Source organism: Aplidium turbinatum, chromosome 3 (assembly GCF_918807975.1).
Source record: "Aplidium turbinatum chromosome 3, kaAplTurb1.1, whole genome shotgun sequence".
NCBI classification, from domain to species: domain Eukaryota; kingdom Metazoa; phylum Chordata; class Ascidiacea; order Aplousobranchia; family Polyclinidae; genus Aplidium; species Aplidium turbinatum.
In genome coordinates, this window is record NC_137474.1 from 18,317,206 (window position 1) to 18,335,810 (window position 18,605).

General features: G+C 40.6%; 1 protein-coding gene across 1 annotated transcript; it reads left to right on the forward strand.

The window, feature by feature from the left end:
- The first annotated feature begins 6,426 nt into the window (after positions 1–6,426).
- LOC145766605 (uncharacterized) lies at positions 6,427–9,194 on the forward strand. Its single transcript, XM_082578320.1, has 5 exons — positions 6,427–6,528; positions 6,733–7,420; positions 7,529–7,770; positions 7,876–8,051; positions 8,324–9,194. The coding sequence occupies exons 1-5, from the start codon at positions 6,436–6,438 to the stop codon at positions 9,192–9,194; spliced, it is 2,070 nt and encodes a 689-aa protein (XP_082434446.1). The 5' UTR covers positions 6,427–6,435.
- The last annotated feature ends 9,411 nt before the right edge of the window (positions 9,195–18,605 follow it).

Here is an 18,605-nt window from a genome sequence, read left to right on the forward strand (position 1 = left end):
GGGACAGTAGGCTAACACAAGCCTACTGACTTTATTCGTTGCTTTATTGCATGTTTGCGATAAAACTGAAAGATAAACAAACACTCACTGGATAAATTCGAGTATGCGCCCCATTCATCGGAATGGATTTCGGTGCCGGGAGCAATGTGGAGTATAATTTCAGCCACGAGAGTAGCTCGGTCCCGGCCAGGCCCGGATTTAAGGGGGGGCAGAGGGGGCAGTTGCCCCGGGCCCCCCGACTTTTGAAGGGCCCCCCTATGTGGAAAAAAAGAAGTGATATTGTGTTATTTTTTTCCTTTTGGCCTTTAAAGTTTCTGCAAAATGCTGTGCAGTACTGGACTGATGCTACTGTAGACGTAGAGATGGTTTTTCGCGCCTACGGCGCGAAAATTTTTTTTGCACGGGGGGGCCCCCCGATCTAAAAGTGCCCCGGGCCCCCCATCAGCTAAATCCGGCCCTGGTCCCGGCGCGGCACCAGTGTGATGAAACAACAACACACTGGAATTGAAACTCCTTTAAACAGGGTGTTTATTGACATATCATAGTCCATTGTCTACAAATAACAAGTAGCCTAATATGGACAACAAGATATTGACCAATTGTCATAGCTACTAACTGCGTTCGCTGGACTTAACCGCTAAGCAATTACCAAGGAGGATTTTTACCTGAAAGAATTCGACCCAAAATTGTTGTCATAACTTAGAGTTTAGCAGGCTGAGTAATCTTTCTCTTCTTTCCGATCAAAACCAGGCAATGTAAAGTCTTGTTACTGAATCAAACAGGGGTGGCTTAGAGGCTACTGATGAATGATCGATTCGCCTTTACAATGCATTGTAAAAAAGCTTCTCCAGGCGATTAAGTTTGAACGACGATTGGCCGTTTTGTAGATGAGACATAAACTTGAAACTTTTCAGGTGCATAAAGCAAGACATATTGTTTTAGCTTGGAAAGAAATAATAGTTTTATTGTAAAAATTAAATTCCTGAGAATTGGTACAAGTTGGTGAAGTTTAAGTTATCACAAAATAAAGATAGTAGCCTATTTGTTTTGGGTTTGTAGCCAATTGATTCAGGTAGATGTAGGCCTATACGATCGTGCTTTCCAACGATGGCAAAATTGCTAAAATCCTAGCAGTATGAGAAAGCTACAGCACATAGTGGCAAAGGTTTCATATTTTTGATGTTAAGCTTTAATTAGATAAATTTTTAGTTGAGTTGATGCAAATTGATAAGCTTTAAGTTATCCTAGGGCCTTATATCGAACACTCGACGTTGGTGTAATGTTTTAATTGTAAAAAAATAGTCACTCGACGTTGGTGTAATGTTTTTATTGTGAAAAAAAAGTAAAATTGTCAAAAAATCCATACTCATTCCGCCTTATCACCTCCATTCCGCCGCTTTTTACATTCCTTTTTTTCACCCTCCCAATAATAGTTGCGTCCGTTTTGTGACGTCATATTGACATAAGAAGCGGATTTTATACGAGCAATGGAGCACCATTGTTGCCATTATTTAGTTGCAGTCTCGCGGCTGGCCGGAGCGATAGATTTTGCGCGGCTGAGGTTGTGATTTTTAGTGAATTGCGCGGCTGCGCTTGTGATTTTTCGTGAATTGCGCGGCTGAAACCGCGGCTGGAATTTGAAGTGCGCGGGGGATTTATCCCCCGCGCAGGCCAAACTTTCCAATGTGGACTGACCATATCAAACAGATCATTTCAATTAAATATTTCACAGCCACAGAAGTTGGATTAGTTGTTCTCACCCTTAAATGAATAACTTTTTACTGCTACTGTATTCAAATAGCACAGATAAAATCGGTTAATTGCATAAACTGTGATACCCAATGAGAAAAGCTCCTACATTCTCATAGACCTCCTTTTTTCTAGACTTCTGCTACGTATTGTTGTCATTGTGATGGTCAAAAAAAATCTGAACTAAATACTGACAGGTAACAACATGCAACAGCCTTTTTGCTGACTGGTTTGACAAGGACTCAAGTCACTCAGCATTGCGGTAGACACTTTAACGTAGGACAGTTTTCCATGCGAATCAGCTGATTTCAGTCATGTGACTCACGCCATTATGATTGTTGGCGCCGAAAATTCGTTGGTATTGACTTCCCGCCAAAAACGTCAGAAAACTACATGATACCGTACAGTACTACCAAGTCATCTATGATACTACATCTATCTGTGAATCTAAGACATCATCATGGCAAGCGCAATTGCTGTTGTAAGTTAACTTAATTTGCTTGAACAAGTAAGTGGGCTTGCTTTACTTTTTGGTGGTTTCAGTAATAGTGTAGTGAGGTGGTCACCTTGTGTTTTGTCTTCGGACCTAGTGGCACGGTGAGTGCTTTGACTAGAAGTTTGCTTAGTTTTCTTTCGTTCACTCAGACCTAGTGGCACGGTGACATAGTTTGTCATCGCGTGTAGATTTTGTGGCAATCGGCATTCTTGTGTGCGTCTCTAGGTCAGTGGATCTGCTGTTTTTGGTTAATTTCTTCGCATGGAAGCATACCATATTGTTGTAGGTGCACATGTTGTAGGCACTATTGTTGTAAGAGTTAAAGTATTTCATTGTAAATTACAGTGTTTGACTTTTAGTCTTCTATTTTGCTTTAATTAAGCTGTTGATTTATTTGCTGTTGTGCAAATGACTCACTATTTCCTTAGATCAAGTGTAGCCAGTGGCGTACGCATGGGGGCATTGGCAGGGGTTCCACTCGGCATAAAATCATAAAAAGTATTACAATATATTAGGCTATGCTTTTTACTTCCACTGAAAAGCTGTAGCCCATGTTTGCTTTGATGTGATGAATTGCGTTGATTGTTTTTCCGTAATCGCTTCTTATCCTTAAAGTGTGGAAGGAAAAACTTAAAAAAATTAAACATGACAAAACATCAAGCTCTGATGTTAAATCATAAAAAAAGCATAAAATTTTGATGAAAAATCATAAAATTTTTGACTTTTTTGGCATGAAATGATACAAAAAGTAGGAAAATCTTGAGTGGGACCCCTGCATTGGGCTTTGCCTCCCAGGGTCCGTTTGTGATTCTGCAAAATTCGGTTGTTACATCATTTTAATTGTTGCAATTTGCAACGTCTGCATTGCAATGTTATTTTATGCAGTGGTTTACAAGTGAAGCGGATGCTCTTGAAGGTATCAAAGAGTTTGGACGGAAAAGTGGAAGGAAATTTGTGCACAAACATTTTAATGAACTTCGTAAGTAAGCTTTTTGCTCTACTTGTCTTGTAAGAACAACTTTCTATGATACCAAGGCTCCGGCCATTTTCAGCACATGTTTCTGCCCTTGAGTGTGTGCTCACTCTACTACTGGAATTACTTACGTCATTAGTCATTACCTACTCACTCTTTCAGCAAACAATGGGAAAAGTCAATTGAGGGGATACATTGTCTTGGTTGATTGTGTGTTGTTTTTTGCTGTCAGCTTAACTGAAGATGGCCTAGCAAATGAAAGTTGATTTTTAACTGTATAGGCTAACACTAAACTTACTTGCATGAAAATGATTTATTTGTATTAGCTTTGGCAAAATGTCGAAATATTTTCTGGGATTCAACAAACACACCATATGTCATAATCCAAAGAGCTGACTTTGTCTCATCAGTGAAAGTTGGGTCTGTAAGTAGCCAAGTCTTTTGTTTTCTTTTGAATTTAAGTACACATGAGCACTTAATTATATACATATAAAATCTTCACTGTTCATGTTTTATTAAGAAAGAACATGTTTTACTTTATACAGCCTTGTATTAACATAAGCAACATTTTGATAATGTCATACTGTTTTTACATTGTCTGACTAGTTTTGAGATTGCTAAGCCTTCTACTTTTTTGCACCAAGAAGTTTTGGTAGTACAGGAAAGTGGAGACACTTTAGATGGTGTTGCTTTACACAGAATGTTTGTTTCTTTGAATAACGTCCGCCCCGTTAGCTTAGTGGTAACACGCCCGACTCAAGATCAAGCAGTGCTGGTTAGGTTCTCTTGAGCAACACATTTCAGGACTGCTATCCATTCAGCGGCACTTAATGGACTAATTTTCCAGCAACAACAATCCAAAAACTTCACTCTGCTTATTTCAGTAACTGCCCTGTGTCAGAAGCCTCTGCAAGAATGCAAAACTACTAGAAATAACCTATCAAAGGCTTCACAGTCTGAGGATAAACATTCAAAAACCAGCCAACCAAACCAAAATTGTGCAAAGGCAGCACTTCTATTTTCTACCTTTGTTATGCAATAACTTTGAAATACAATGAAAATAAAAGTTTAATTCCACTTCTTGTAATTCTTTTATGTAGCAGTTAAATTTAGAAAATGTCTTCAAAGTTTTCCCATCTTCCCCTATATTCTCATTATTGTGAAACATCAATCTAAAGTAGACCAAATTGTACAGTATTAACTTCCTTATTCCTGTTTGTATTTCAGGAATGCACTGGAAAAATTAGCAAGTATACAAAAATTCACCTATCAAAAGTGGTTAAGTTTCCTGACTTTCAAGTAAGTATCATTGTTTGTATTTGTCGGGAATGTGAATTATTGTTTTGTTGAAGAAACATCTAAGACAAAACGGTGAGGTTTGACTACGAATTGCTCTGCTTGAATGAAAATGAATGCAAGTTTCATACAGTTTGGTGAAATGTTGTGCTGCAGCTTTCTGTTTATTTGGCAGGTGTCAAGTGAGGTTCTTTCAGAAGATGCGAAATCAAAGATACAACCTGTTCTTCGTGCACGTTGTGCTGGCACCAATTCTTTTCAGATGACCAAGAAGATAGAGTATAGAGTCAAGTTCCCTGCAGTTGACAAGGTCTTACAATAGTAGCGTACTTACAATACGTACCAGCTCAACAATTTTTTTTTCTCTAGGTCTAGCCTACTATTAATGTGTTACTTACACTTATGGTTAACCTTTGCAATGACAAGTGCAACTCTAAAAGTTTCAAAGACAATTCAAATTGCATTCACAGTTACAAGATGCAAGACAAAAAGAGAACAGTGATGGTGAAACCTTTCAACGCAATAAAGATGGTGAAGACATCACTCAAAATTTTGATGTAAAGGTGAGTGAACTTGTTATCTTCAAAAAGTTCCAACTTGTATTGTTCCAGATATTGTGATCATCCAATGAAGTGATTGCCATGCATGTATCCTACAATGCAGCAAACACCGGACCGCCTTTTCAGTCTTGTAAAGCAATGGTCTGCAAATAGTGGGTTGCAACCCAAACCTTGGTCACGCAACTTTTAGCTTTGGGTTGCAAAACAATTTAAACTTGTAACAAATAAAACCATTGTACCTGCAAAGGTGTTTGCTATACTTTGTTGTTATTGCATTGCTACCAAGGAGGATATACAACTAGTTTTTAGGATTGCACCAAAAGTGTTTGTGGACTCCTGTTCTATATACTATCAATACATTGTTTGCAGTGGTTTTCTTCATGGGAATGTGCGACTAAAAGTGTTGAAGATTTTGAAAAAGAAACAACAACTAAATTTATAAAGGGAAAGAAAAACAAAGCTGGTAATGTGATACAGTAAGGTTTTGGCTTCGTCTTCAAGTGGCACAAATGTATTGCTTATATGAGATAAGTGTGCTGTATCATAAGCTCTGCATATATGTCTATTGTTCAAAACAATGAAAACTATCAATACTACAAAAAAGTGCTCAATGCTAAGCAAAAAAGCAAAGCAGAGCAACTTAAATCAAATATAGTTATTACTATCTGAAGCCTTTACAAATTGTTTCACCTAACGGATCATCAGAAGGTCTTATTCAAATTGTCTATTGTTCATGTATTAGGTGGTTTGAAGAGCAGGCTGCAGTGGGACGAAACATCTGGAGTTCCTTTTGTCATTGCATGCACTCACTACTGGGGATGTCAGCATGGTAGAGATGACAATAAAGCAAGAAATGAAAAGAAGAGACTCACACAACCACATGTCAGTTAGTTAAAAAAAGGGAAATTAAAGATATAGCCTACATTGATACTTTATTGCATGAATCACCAAACTATCTTTCATCAAGAGAAGCATTAAGTAGATAACCGAGAAGGACTTTTTTTAATACAGTAGATGCAGTAGTGTTTTACGGTAAATGTTCACAGTTGATGGACCATCCAAGTGGGTCAAGAAGAAATCTAATGATTCAGAGTACGAAAAAATGCAACTGCTGTGCTACTGTGATTCTCACTGAAACCTTGAAGTTTCCTCAATATGCGGTATGTAATTGTGAACAATGACATCACCGCATTGCACAGGAGTGGCTTACTTTCTGATGCAACATTCTACTTCCACTGCTATTGCACCTTAAATGGTGTGCTTTCAACGGCATGTTCTTCATTTATGCTCTTTTTAATTAGCTCACACCTGAAAATATCCTGCTGCAAAAAAGCAAAGCGTCAAAGGAAATAAATGAAGCTATGTCCAAGGATGAAAACGGCATAAGCAAAGAGTACGCTTGTCTTGTCAAGTTCCCTCACATCAATCAACATTCCGGGCATGCTATTGCAGAAGTTAGTCATTCTCAGATCATAGTACTTCAAACCACTTATTGTTTTTACTGTTTTAGAGTGGTATTGTTAATTTGTAAATGATGTAAAATGCTTTTTGTAAATGATGACTGTACAGTGTACACTGTACAGTAGATACGCAGTCGATTGGAAATAGTACAAAAAACGTTTTCAACCATCTCTAATTATGATACAACTTCATTGCAGAACGGTGGCATACTTCAAAGAATGGATAGCAAATTAATCCAAAAAATCCATGACTTGGTAGCTGATGGAGCATGCAATATTGCGGAAATTAAGCGAGGTTTGCAGTCGTACGTAAAACACGTCCTATTCAAACATGGTGAAATGCCACACGAAGACAATCGAAGATATTACCCAACCAATAAAGATATTGAAAACCACTTCTTCATGGCGTACACAAAGCAAAAAGTTTCGAAAATGGATCAAGAAAATTTACATTCATTGGTCGAAGAGTGGCAAAATAACTGCGGAGAACATGACAACATTTTCTTTCGTCCCTATATTTCTGGAAATAATGATTCGATTGTCACAGCTTCCGCTGGTGCACCTGTGATGCAATGTGCTCAAAAGTTGTTGTTTGTGCATCAAATGTCGTGGCAAAGGAGACTGTTGCATCGGTATGGCCAAGGCATTTGCTTGTTAGATGCAACGTACAAGGCATCAAAGTACGCTTTACCTTTGTTTTTCTTGTGTGTGAAAACCAATGTTGGCTACCAGGTTGTGGGTACATTTATTATCCAGAATGAGCAAGCCTCTGACATTGCGGAAGCACTAAGCATGATAAAGTTGTGGTCACCAGACTGGAATCCTCCTTTCTTCATGACAGACAAGAGTGAAGCGGAAATAAAAGCGATTGAAAGCGTTTTCAGAGGTTAGTATATTGTGGAACTATGGTTTGTCCTTTTTCCAGCTTATTCAATAACCTTGGTCCGTACGATATTTTAGTAGTTACAATTTTTTTCTCGTATTTCTGTTGCAGATTGTTTAGTGCTTCTGTGCGATTTTCATAGAGAGCAAGCTTGGGAAAGATGGACTAAAAGAAGCGACAATGGTGTTGGTGACAACAAACCAGCTGTAATGGGTCATTTGCGCGAATTGGCTAAAGCCGCTTCTGAGCAGTCCTTCACAGATGCACTAAATGATTTCAAAACCAGCAAGTGCTGGATGAATAACCCCAAGCTTCAAAGATACATTGAAAATGCTTGGCTTCCAGAAAGACAGGTTTGTTGAATGAGTAACACAATGCAAGCATTCACAGCATTGATTTTGCATGCAACGTTCACTGCTGGATACAATTGCAATGTACTGAGCTAAGAATATTTGCAGCGGTGGGTGTGGTTTTATCGAGCCAACAAGTGGAGCGTAACCTTCCACACAAACAATGGAGTGGAACGCCAAAACAGAACACTGAAGGAGTCATACATTCGAACACGGAGGGATAAATCTTTGTCAGCTCTTGTAGCGATAATTCATAAAGAATTCCTTCCTGACAACAGGCGTCGGTGAGTGAGAATTACCATGCTGTGTTATTGTGGTACAACTGCAATTACAGTACTACCATTTATTGTAAGCTGTTATGGGTTAGAATGCTAAATATTACATTTCAAGAATGCCTAAACTGTCATGTCATTTTCGAATTAGCGTGCACATACCGTCCTAAACAATAACCATAATGACATTATTAAGGCTGACCGTACTTTTGCGGGGCTACTTTTGTAGTCCGACCTATAAGCTATAAGATGTTGCTTTTGAGCACTGTTTGCTTGCTTTGCAGGTATGAACAACAAAATCTTTTTTCGCAATTTTATCGTCAGTACAACTCCTCCATTCCAGAGTATTTGTACAATAGACCAAAAGAGGTGATCGGTAACTTTCTGAGAAGAATTGCTTCATCGGATGAAATTCCATACACCTCCATTTCTCAAGTTGGAGATGCATTTCTTGTAAGAAGTGCCTCGTCGGAATCAATCTATCGCTTAACGTTTGGTGGAGAAAGTACCATCCCGGATTGTTCCTGCGATGATTTCCAGAAGCATCTTCTTCCGTGCAAGCACATGTTTGCGGTTATTCAACATGTTGCCCATGTGTCTTGGGAGACGTTTCCTACTTGGTACGCAAATTCCCCTTTCATTGTCCTCGACCCGTGCGTAGTTGACAGCTTAGCTGTTAGGCCTGGGCGTGAGCGCCCACCAGACTCTGCTGAAGTGTGCGACTCAAGTTGTTTTGCGTCTGACACTCACATGGAACAGATTCTTCAAGACGTACCCGGCCCAAGCAATATTTTAAGCAACGCAAGACTGAACACAATAAAGGAAATGCGGACGGTTGTCAATGAACTGTTCAATGTGGTGTATAATGTGGAAGAAGACGCAGACGTGACAAATGCACTTGGTCAATTGTCCGCCATGACAGATTATCTTGCATCATGTTGCAATTCTGATGCAGGATTAACAATTCGAAAGGATGCGAAGAAATCTCTTAAAGTTGTGCGGAAGCGCAAACCTGGCATTGCGTTTGCATGTGATCCATTGCCTAAGCGAACAAAACCTAATCCATACGCGCATCGTCATGGGGAGAAAGCAGATATGATGAAGTCTGCGTGTGCAGTGTCTTCCTTAGATGAAATGAGGAAGCAAACCTTTTAAAGTGCTATCATTTGTATTGTAAACATTTTTCCGCTGTAAACCTTTTCGGCTTTTCAATTAAGCTATGTATAGCAGATTAGCAGTGGAGATACTCTATATAGAACAGGCTTGCTTGTTCTTTCTATCAACCCAGGCGACAATGAGCGACTGGCAACCGTGAAACCCCCCTTTTTAGGGCTAATATGCGTGTTTGTGACCGCAGGGGACCTGGAGCCAAACTTATACTTATATGAACACAGCATGCAATGTGTCAGTGAAGGAGGATTGTGTGAATATCTACCATTATATCAATCGTTATATTAAATATCTATCTACCATATCACATCTACCGCCATTTCAATGCAGTTCTGCTATTAACTCTGCTTAAATCTCGTGAGTTAAAATCATTAGGATTAGATACGGTAGCAATAATAGTAGCTTAGGTAATATGTTTCTGGTAAGATTTTGAAATTTTTTTGACTGCTTCTAACCAACCAAATCAGTTGTTCAAAATTTAGTTGTGTGGCCGTCGACCGCCACTGCATGTTGGCATAACCACGTAAGACCATCAATGCGTGTCCCTCGTAAGCAACTAAGCACAATAAAGAAAGACAAGATCTACTGATTGTGAAAATATCCTCAGACTCGCAAAACCATCAGTAGTTTTTCATAGCTTTGATGTGTTTGCCCAATCTAGGGATTGGCACGTTGAACCACCAGTCTTCTGCTTTTTAAGGTTAGACTGAGCTATTCAAGATTGAATAAATCAGGGAAACACCTAGCTTGTATGCTCACATTACTTTTAAGCACTGAGAGAGTTAGATCCAGTAAAATTTCAGATAGGCTACACAACCAAGGGCGTAGTCAGGGGGGCAATTGGTCCCCCGAAATATTTTTAAACATACGACTGACCAACAGACTTTTAAGCTATTGACCAATAGATATTGATAGACTGTCAGTGATGATGCAAATAAACATAACAGCAGTCCCAAGAGAACGCGTAGCCTACACCTCAGACGTAATGTGAACATTAGATAGCGTAAGTAGGCTACTGTGCTGGATTTTGTGCGAAAGGTATTCATTCACAAACTGAAGCCTACCACTAGCCTATATTTACTCTTACAAATGTTTTGGTTTTATGTAACCATAGTTAATAAATATAGGTACATTATTTTATTAACTATGATGTAACTTAAATAAACGTTTTGCCCTCTGTTGCAGCATCACTCGACAGAGTTTCGCCATTGATTTCGACCTACTCTCAGAATCCGCAATTTTAGGATATTTTTTCAAAACTTTGTGGAAGAGACCCCCACAAAGGGTGTCACCTTTGGCGATAGGCTACGCCGTCGGGTTCACTTACAGGTGCAATAGGATAGCTAATACCGGTAGGCTACTCATTTTCCCACCTCCCAAAATTTTGTGCTGACTACGACCCTGCACACAACCAAATGCTGCAACTTTGTTTTTTGAAAATTTAACAAATTTCGAGGATAAATATAGGGAATTTTACATTTGTGAGAACACTGACCTAAGTTTGTTATTTTAACTGTGCAATAATGCCGTAAAAGCTCAGCCTGATGGTTCACACTTCAAAATTTGCTTTCGATTGTTACGCATTTTAGCACCGGCAATCATAATGTGCATGAGTCACAATGACTGCGTTCACCTGCTCCACAGGAAAATTTTCATCGGTTAAAATGTCAGCCATTTGACACATGTTAATACTCAGAAGACACTTCTTTCTTTTTTTTGCCGCTGGATACCTACTTTTTTTATGTCCCTTTTTTGTATCAACTTTAATTGCAGAAAAAATGTTGGCAACACGATTTGTAAATCAGCTGATTCGTGAGGAAAACTGTCCTACGTTAAAGTGTCTACCCAGCATTGCATTGAACAGTGTTGCCACTTGCCAGCAACCAGATTCTCATAAATGAATTTCCCTGTAATTCTCCAAAAGTTTAATTCCCCTTGTAATTCTCCAAAAGTTTGGATCTTGCAAATTTCCACAACCTGTTATAAACTCGCTAGAACAGTTATCCCACTGTATTGTTCAACGATACAGTGAGCTCAAGCTTGAAAAGTTTGTTTAACCATGCTACCGACAAATTTTTTTTTCAGTTTTTTTTTTTCTTTATTATTTTTCCGCGCGGTGCCCGCGCGGCGAGGTTGGCACAGTCAACATTTCTACGCGGTGCCCGCGCGGCGCGGCCACGTCACCGCGCACGCGGCCGCGTACGCGGCGCGGTTGACAACACTACCTTCTAGCACTCATCCAGAGAGTTAATGCTTGTTTTGAACTTTATTGGGTAATTACAGAAGAAAAAGAGCAATAGCAGTGGTGAGAATCGAACACGCGTCAATGAAATGACTATTTCTAGCCCCAACCCTAACCCCTAAGCCAGAGGTTCTTAACCTTTTTTGTCTCGTTTACCCCTTGCCGAATGAAAAAAGTAAAATTTACCCCCACCGTTTTGGTGGCCCCTTGTGATGTCCGTGTCCAGATTTCGAGGTCAGAAATCTCGTTGTGACTTCTACTGACTTTCCATTCATCAAATGTTGGAAAATTTAAGTAAATTCCTTTTTGAATTCTTCTACTCCACAGATCTAATTTTGTCTGAAAGCCCTGAATTTTATCATGTACATCTAGGCTATAATGGTATCGGCGGTATCGCTTTTTCCTTGCATTTGCATATTGAGCTGGTTCAAACTTGAAAAAATGTCTGTCAAGTAAGCCAATGCACCAATAAATTTGTTGTCGCCAAAGTGCTTACTCAACGGGGATTTGCGTTCTCGAAGAAAAATCTCGATTCCACCATGTAGTTCGAAAACTCGAGACAAAACAAGACCCCAAGAGAGCCACCGAACTTCGGTGGGATAAAGGAGAACAGAGTGTTCTGATCCCATCTGATCACAAACCACTTTGAAAAGACGATGATTAAGAGCACATGCCCTGATAAAATTCACACATTTAACCATATGCTTCAATACTGCTTTCAAATATTCTGGAAGGGTTTTACTTGCCAGTGCATGTCGATGAAGGGCACAGTAAGTAGAAATGATATTAGGTGCGCGTTTTTTCACCAGAGTTGTAAAGCCAGACTTAGCACCGAACATAGAAGGGGCACCGTCTGTGCAAAGTGAACCTACATAATTCCAGGATATATTATTTTATTGAAAGAAATTATCTATTTTTTTCAGAACATTAACCGCTTTGGTAGTCGTCTCTAAACTTTTGCACATCAAGAATTCCTTTTTCAACTCACCAGCATGCACATATCGACAGTAAACCAACAAATATGCACAGTTCGACAAGTCAGTTGACTCGTCTAGCTGAAGACTAATTCTTGCCTTACTAGCTCAAATTTCGTCTTTGTGGTTCGAAGTCCTAATTAGGTTGTGTACAGTGAAAATGTAGCACACATAGGCTACGCTGCTGAAATGAAACTGGTAGTCTACTTCCGTGGAGATAAGAGACGAAAACTTACAATAAGCATAAATTTGAATAAAAATCGAGTGCAACACTACCAGTTTTTTAATAACTGAAAAGATGAAGTTTGCTTTAATTTGTGATTTAGTAAATTTACCCCCTCGGTAGGTGAAATTTACCCCCAGGGGGTAAATTTACCCCCGGTTAAGAACCCCTGCCCTAAGCCAACCAGCTGACAAAAAATCCATCACTTAATTTGCTTTCTATCATCTTCTTTTCGCCATTTTTTACGTCACTTAAACCGTAGCGTATGATTGGTTGGCGGTTTCATTCTAGTCAATTTCAGTGGCAGAATTTCGACTTGTTAAAGTGGCTACCGAGACGAGTCGGTGAAAGGGTTGCCAAGCTCTTCAAACGTTTGTACCAAACAAATCAATTCTTCCCGAAACCTCTTGTGATAATCTTTGCTTTCTTCGTGATGTAGGGAAAGTGCGGGACCGATGGGACACGGGGACCGAAGGGACAGCGCGATATCTTGCCCCCTAGTGAATAATTTTTGGCAATATTAATGTTGGACACGAGATATGTATCTCGTGTTGCGCACGTGAAAGGAAAAGGATCTTGCTCAACTGTGTAAGCAATGGCGGCAAAATATTAATTTTAAGACCCTAAAGTAAATGTTAGCTATACGATTAAAAAAAATCTGCAGAAAATATCAGAAATAACATTGATTGACAATAAAGTTGTTTTAAATCAGTTATGTAAGAAGCAAGGTTTGTGTTACTAAGGAGTTTCAGATGTCAACAGTATGGACAGCAGAAGAATATTTCTCAAAATGGCTGATTGCGGGACCGATGGGACAAGTTGTCCCATCGGTCCCTTATAGGCTTTTTCATTTGTATTTTTTAGAAATATGCCTACATTTAAGAAAAGAAAGTCTGAAAGAGGTTTGTTTTCTGAAAGTACACTAAATGATGCTTTATCTGATATAAAAGAAGGGAAATTAACCATAAGAAGTGCTGCTAATTTGTATGGTATACCCAAATATACTCTCCATCGTTATTGCAAATCCTCATTAGAAGATGCAAGGGTTTCCAAGTTGTCTGTTGTCACAACTCAAGTAAGCTTTAGGCTATAGTATACTACAATACAGATTGCATTTTCTAGATTTGTTTATGCTGTACGGTAGTTGGAGCATCATAAATCGACTAATGGCCTAATCTTGTTCTTTGCAAATTTTTTTCACAAATTGTACTTTCGTGTAGAATAGGCCTGTAGCTTACCAATTTAACGATTGATGCTGTGACCATTCATTACCGCAGGTTATTGTTCTTAAATATTCAATTGCTTGTTTTACAGATTTTCACCAAAGAGGAAGAAAAAACCTTGAAAAAGTACTTGATCGATTCGGCCAAGACATTCTATGGTCTTGACAAAACGCAGGCAAAACGTTTGGCCTACGAATTTGCAGTTGTTAAGAAAAAAAAATTCCAGAGTCGTGGAAAAATAATGAAAAGGCTGGCGAAGATTGGCTCCGTGGTTTCCGTAAACGAGTTGGTGGGATCAGTTTAAGGAAAACTGAGTCAACTAGTTTAGCAAGAGCGATGTCCTTTAACCCATGTAATGTAAAACTGTTTTTTGAAAATCTGAAAACCCTGTTTGATCGAAAAAAAATTTCTGCTGTTAATATTTGGAATTTGGATGAAACTGGAGTTAATACTGTAGCCTACCTAACTCCAGACAAGTTTTGTGCCAAACTAGTATGAGACAAGTTGGCCAAATTCGATCTGCTGAACGGGGTGTGAACGTCACCGTTTGTTGCTGTATTAATGCCACTGGTGCTTATATTCCCCCGGCTTTCCTCTTTCCTAGGGTCAATTTTAAAAATGAAATGCTACGTGGAGCACCTCCGGGAAGTCTGGGATTGGCCAATCGTAGCGGTTGGATGAAGTCTGATTGTTTTCCTACTGTCTTACGTCACTTCATTTCGTGCATGAGTGTTTCAAAAGAAAATCCAGGAGTGCTCATCATGGATAATCATTCAAGTCATATATCACTTGAAGTGATAGATCTTGCTCGGGAAAATGGGCTGTCATTACTTACATTACCCCCGCATTGCAGCCACAAGCTGCAACCGTTGGACGTTGGAGTTTTTGGACCATTTAAAAAATTTTACAGTAAAATGTACGATGAATGGCACACAGCACACCCAGGGCAATGGCTAAAATTTTTTTTTACTTTGGCAGAATTGTTTTCCAAAGCTATGATGAAATCATTCACTCCTAAGAATGTTACATCTGCTTTCAGGCGCACAGGTATTTATCCTTTTAACAGTGAGGTCTTCACTGAAGAAGATTTTTTGCCATCCACAGTGACTGAGCAAATCAGTAGCCCTTCGACCGGCATCAGTGCAGAAAATTCTTCACAAAAAGATTTGCCACTCACTTCCACGCATAGTGCATTTCCCGATACTGAACCACTTGATGTTCCAAGTGAATGCCCCACCAGCGTCAACCCTTGCTCTTCAACACCACAATCTGATACCATGTTGTTAGAAGCTGTTCGCTCTTTGCCGAAAGCTAAGCCGAGACAACCATCTAATAGAAAAAAGGTTATTTCGGCGGTGATCACAGACACACCGCAAAAGCAACGGCTTTTTCCTAGACGAAGACTTATTAGTGATATTTCGTCAAGCTCAGAAGAAGAGGAAGTGAAGCTCATGGATTCTGAGGATGATTCCAGTGAAGTGTTTACTGACTCGTCAGATTCGGTTTGTGAAGAGTCAGTCTCAGAAGTGCATGTTGGTGATTTTGTGATTGCCAAAGTTCATGCTACAGGCCGAAATGGCAAGCCAAAACATTTTATTGGAAAAATATGTAATGGTCCAGACGATGACAATGACTGGGAAATAAGTTTTTTGGAGAGGTCGCGAAAGATCAAAAACGGTTTGTCTTTCCAAACAATGAGGATGTTGCTTCAATTTCTCAAAAAGATATAGTAAAAAAATTATCCTTGCCACAACCAGTTTCTACAACAACACGCCTAAGCGGCATTCTACGTTTCTCAGAGAATGTTTCGTCTGTATAGACAATCTACACATGGATATTGCAATTGCTTGAGAACAATAACAAAAGAACTTGACCTTTCATGTTGATCTTTCACTTTTAATGTAAATAAACCAATTTCAGTTCTTACAATCATTTTTTTGTACTTCTTTTGTGCAATTATAGATGTGTCCCATCGGTCCCATAACACTGTCCCATCGGTCCCATAGGTATGGGACCCATGGGACAACCAACAACATTGATAAAATTTCGAATAACTCAATAACTAATTATAACATTTCAATAATTTTTGCATAATAGGCCTACCTCGTAAGTCTCTGGATCTACAAACTATGAAAAAATGGAAGACGTAGCATTTATATTGGAGTCGTTATTATAACAAATGAAAAAACCTGTCCCATGGGTCCCGCACCTACTAGCCATTGGAGTTTTTTGTCACTAAAGCCAATTTCGTCATGAAATTTTGTTACCGTTTCTACAATCATTGGTTGAGAAATCATCCATCGTTTCAAAACTTCTTCGTTTTGAAACAAATCTATAGTAGGCTACCTCCTTTACTTTTAACAACGGCATTACACTGCTCATGACTCTGGTCAAGTGCCATTGCAGAAAACCTCTTACCAGATTTTGTAACCACAAACTTCCCTTCAGCAAAATGTGTATTCAAAGTGGAATCAGTTTGCTCCAATGCTTCAATATCACGAATGTGAACTGATGTCCAACGAGCATAAAGGTGATGATTTAATGCAAAAAAAACAAGGGCAAATGCTTTTTAGATACTTGCAGTACATTTTCAAATTTTGCGTTTTTTCAAATTTCGCAAGTGATGACCCCGATAATTGCCAACCGGACAGACGTGTGCTAGAGAAGTTCCCTCGGTCCCAACATCGACCCTCGCTCATCACGGCTCCAATTAACGCTCACATTGCCTGTCCCAAGAAAGCCTGTTAAGCGATGGAACTTCAGAATGGCTAACCGAGAGTACTATAGCCTCCTCACCAACGACGCCACACAGTATCTTCCATCCCCACACAACAACAACGTGGAAGAAGCCTACCAGGACTTTTGTGATGCAATAACACCAGCGGCAAAACACTCCATCACTCACGGCCGACGAAAGAACTACATGCCGTGTTGGGATAAGGAGCGCAAAAGCCTCTACTCCGACTTTCTCCACGCCCCCCTCCCCCCCCCCCCAGGGCAACGACACCAACAACTCAACCACAGCCCTGTTGGCGAGGCTGGACTCAAAGAGGAAGGATCGCTGGACAGAAGCTGTTGAATCAATCGACTTCACGCACTCCAGCCGCATAGCATGGTGTACATTGAACAACCTAACTGGCAGATCATGTGCCTCTCGTTAACAATGTTCCCGTTTCAGCAAATTCCATCAGCTCGCAACTCGTGGAGAACGGGAAATACAAATCGAGAGACCGTGAATCAGACAGATCCATCTTACAAGAAATGACGGACCTCTGGAGGGTAACAACCCCAGACGGGGACAACATCTCGGGTGAGTTTACCACCACCTATGCCCGGAGTTGATACTCCATGCTGCTGCCTCCTTAAAGTCCTGGTTAAAAGACTTCCTTTCCTGCTGTTTGCGTCACCTGAGGACGCCCTGAATCTGGAGAAGAGCCCTTGTGGTTGCAGTTCTTAAGCCGAAGCCCCCAGGAGATCCGAAGAGCTACCGCCCAATCTCACTGCTCTGCATCCCTTTCAAGATCATTGAGAGACTCATCTACGCCCGTGTCGAACCAATGATAGATCCGCAGCTCCCCCGTGAGCAAGCTGGCTTCCGACACGAACGATCAACTGTAGATCAGGTCACACTTATGACCCAAGACATTGAGGAAAGTTTTTCGGCTAAGAAGAAAGTTTGCGCCGTGTTTGTTGATCTCAAGGCTGCCTATGATACCGTATGGCATAGCGGCCTTACCTTCAAGTTACTCTGTCTGCTCCCTGACAGACACATGGTCCATATGATGACGGATTTTGTGCAAAGTTTTACCCTCACAACCGGTAGCGGTCGTCGAAGCAGACTACGCAGACTTAAAAACGGCGTGCCACAGGGCTCAGTCTTGGCTCCTCCCTGTTCAAAATGTACAGCTATGACTTACCCTCACCATCTCCATGAAATATGCTTACGCAGACGACCTGGCACTCCTGCACTCAGCGGGAAATTGGCAGTCAGTGGAGAGGAACCTCAGCCAAGACATGCAAACACCATCAGCATACCTCAAGAAATGGAAGCTACAGCTCAGCAAGGCGAAGAAAGTGTCGGCGGCCTTCTACCTTAACAACCTGGAGGCACAGCGTGAGATAAACAGCCACATTGATGGGGAGCGCCTGCCCTACTGTGCCAAACCTACTGTACTTATCTCGGCATAACTCTGGACAGGTCACTCACGTAGGCCTACCGTCGACACTTGGAGTCACTGCGCAAAAAAATTATCTACACGCGTCGCACTTTTAAGGCGATTGGCGGGTTCCGGCTGGGGAGCTGATCTCTCTCTCACACCCACCACATTGATACCGCCATCAACGATGCACTGCGTACTGTGACTGGATGCCTGCGTCCCACTCCGACGGATTACCTACCCATCCTAGTAGGCATCCAACCCGCTGAGCTACGCCGTAAAGGAACCACGATTTCTCTCGCTCGCCGCGCTCTGGACCCAGACCATCCCCTCCATGCAACATTCAAGCGACCAGCACCTTCAAAGCAGCGGCTGAAATCAAGACGCCCCTTTGTGCTTGCCGCACAACAACTAGCCTACTTAAAACACAGAAGAACTTGGTTTAAGTATGGAACACTGGACGAACCACATGTGGAACACGGAGTGGCAAAACCACACCTCCACGCTCCGTGACTTCATACCCGACGCTGATCCCCGTCCACCGAGGATGACCCTTGCAAGGCTTGCGTGGGTAAGA

Bases quoted from the DNA above. Each gene is read 5' to 3' on its own strand.
- LOC145766605 (XM_082578320.1), top strand. From the start codon at position 6,436: ATGTCCAAGGATGAAAACGGCATAAGCAAAGAGTACGCTTGTCTTGTC. The intron at 6,529-6,732 runs GTTAGTCATTCT...ACTTCATTGCAG, and splicing joins CCGGGCATGCTATTGCAGAA to AACGGTGGCATACTTCAAAG. The intron at 8,052-8,323 runs GTGAGTGAGAAT...CTTGCTTTGCAG, and splicing joins CTTCCTGACAACAGGCGTCG to GTATGAACAACAAAATCTTT.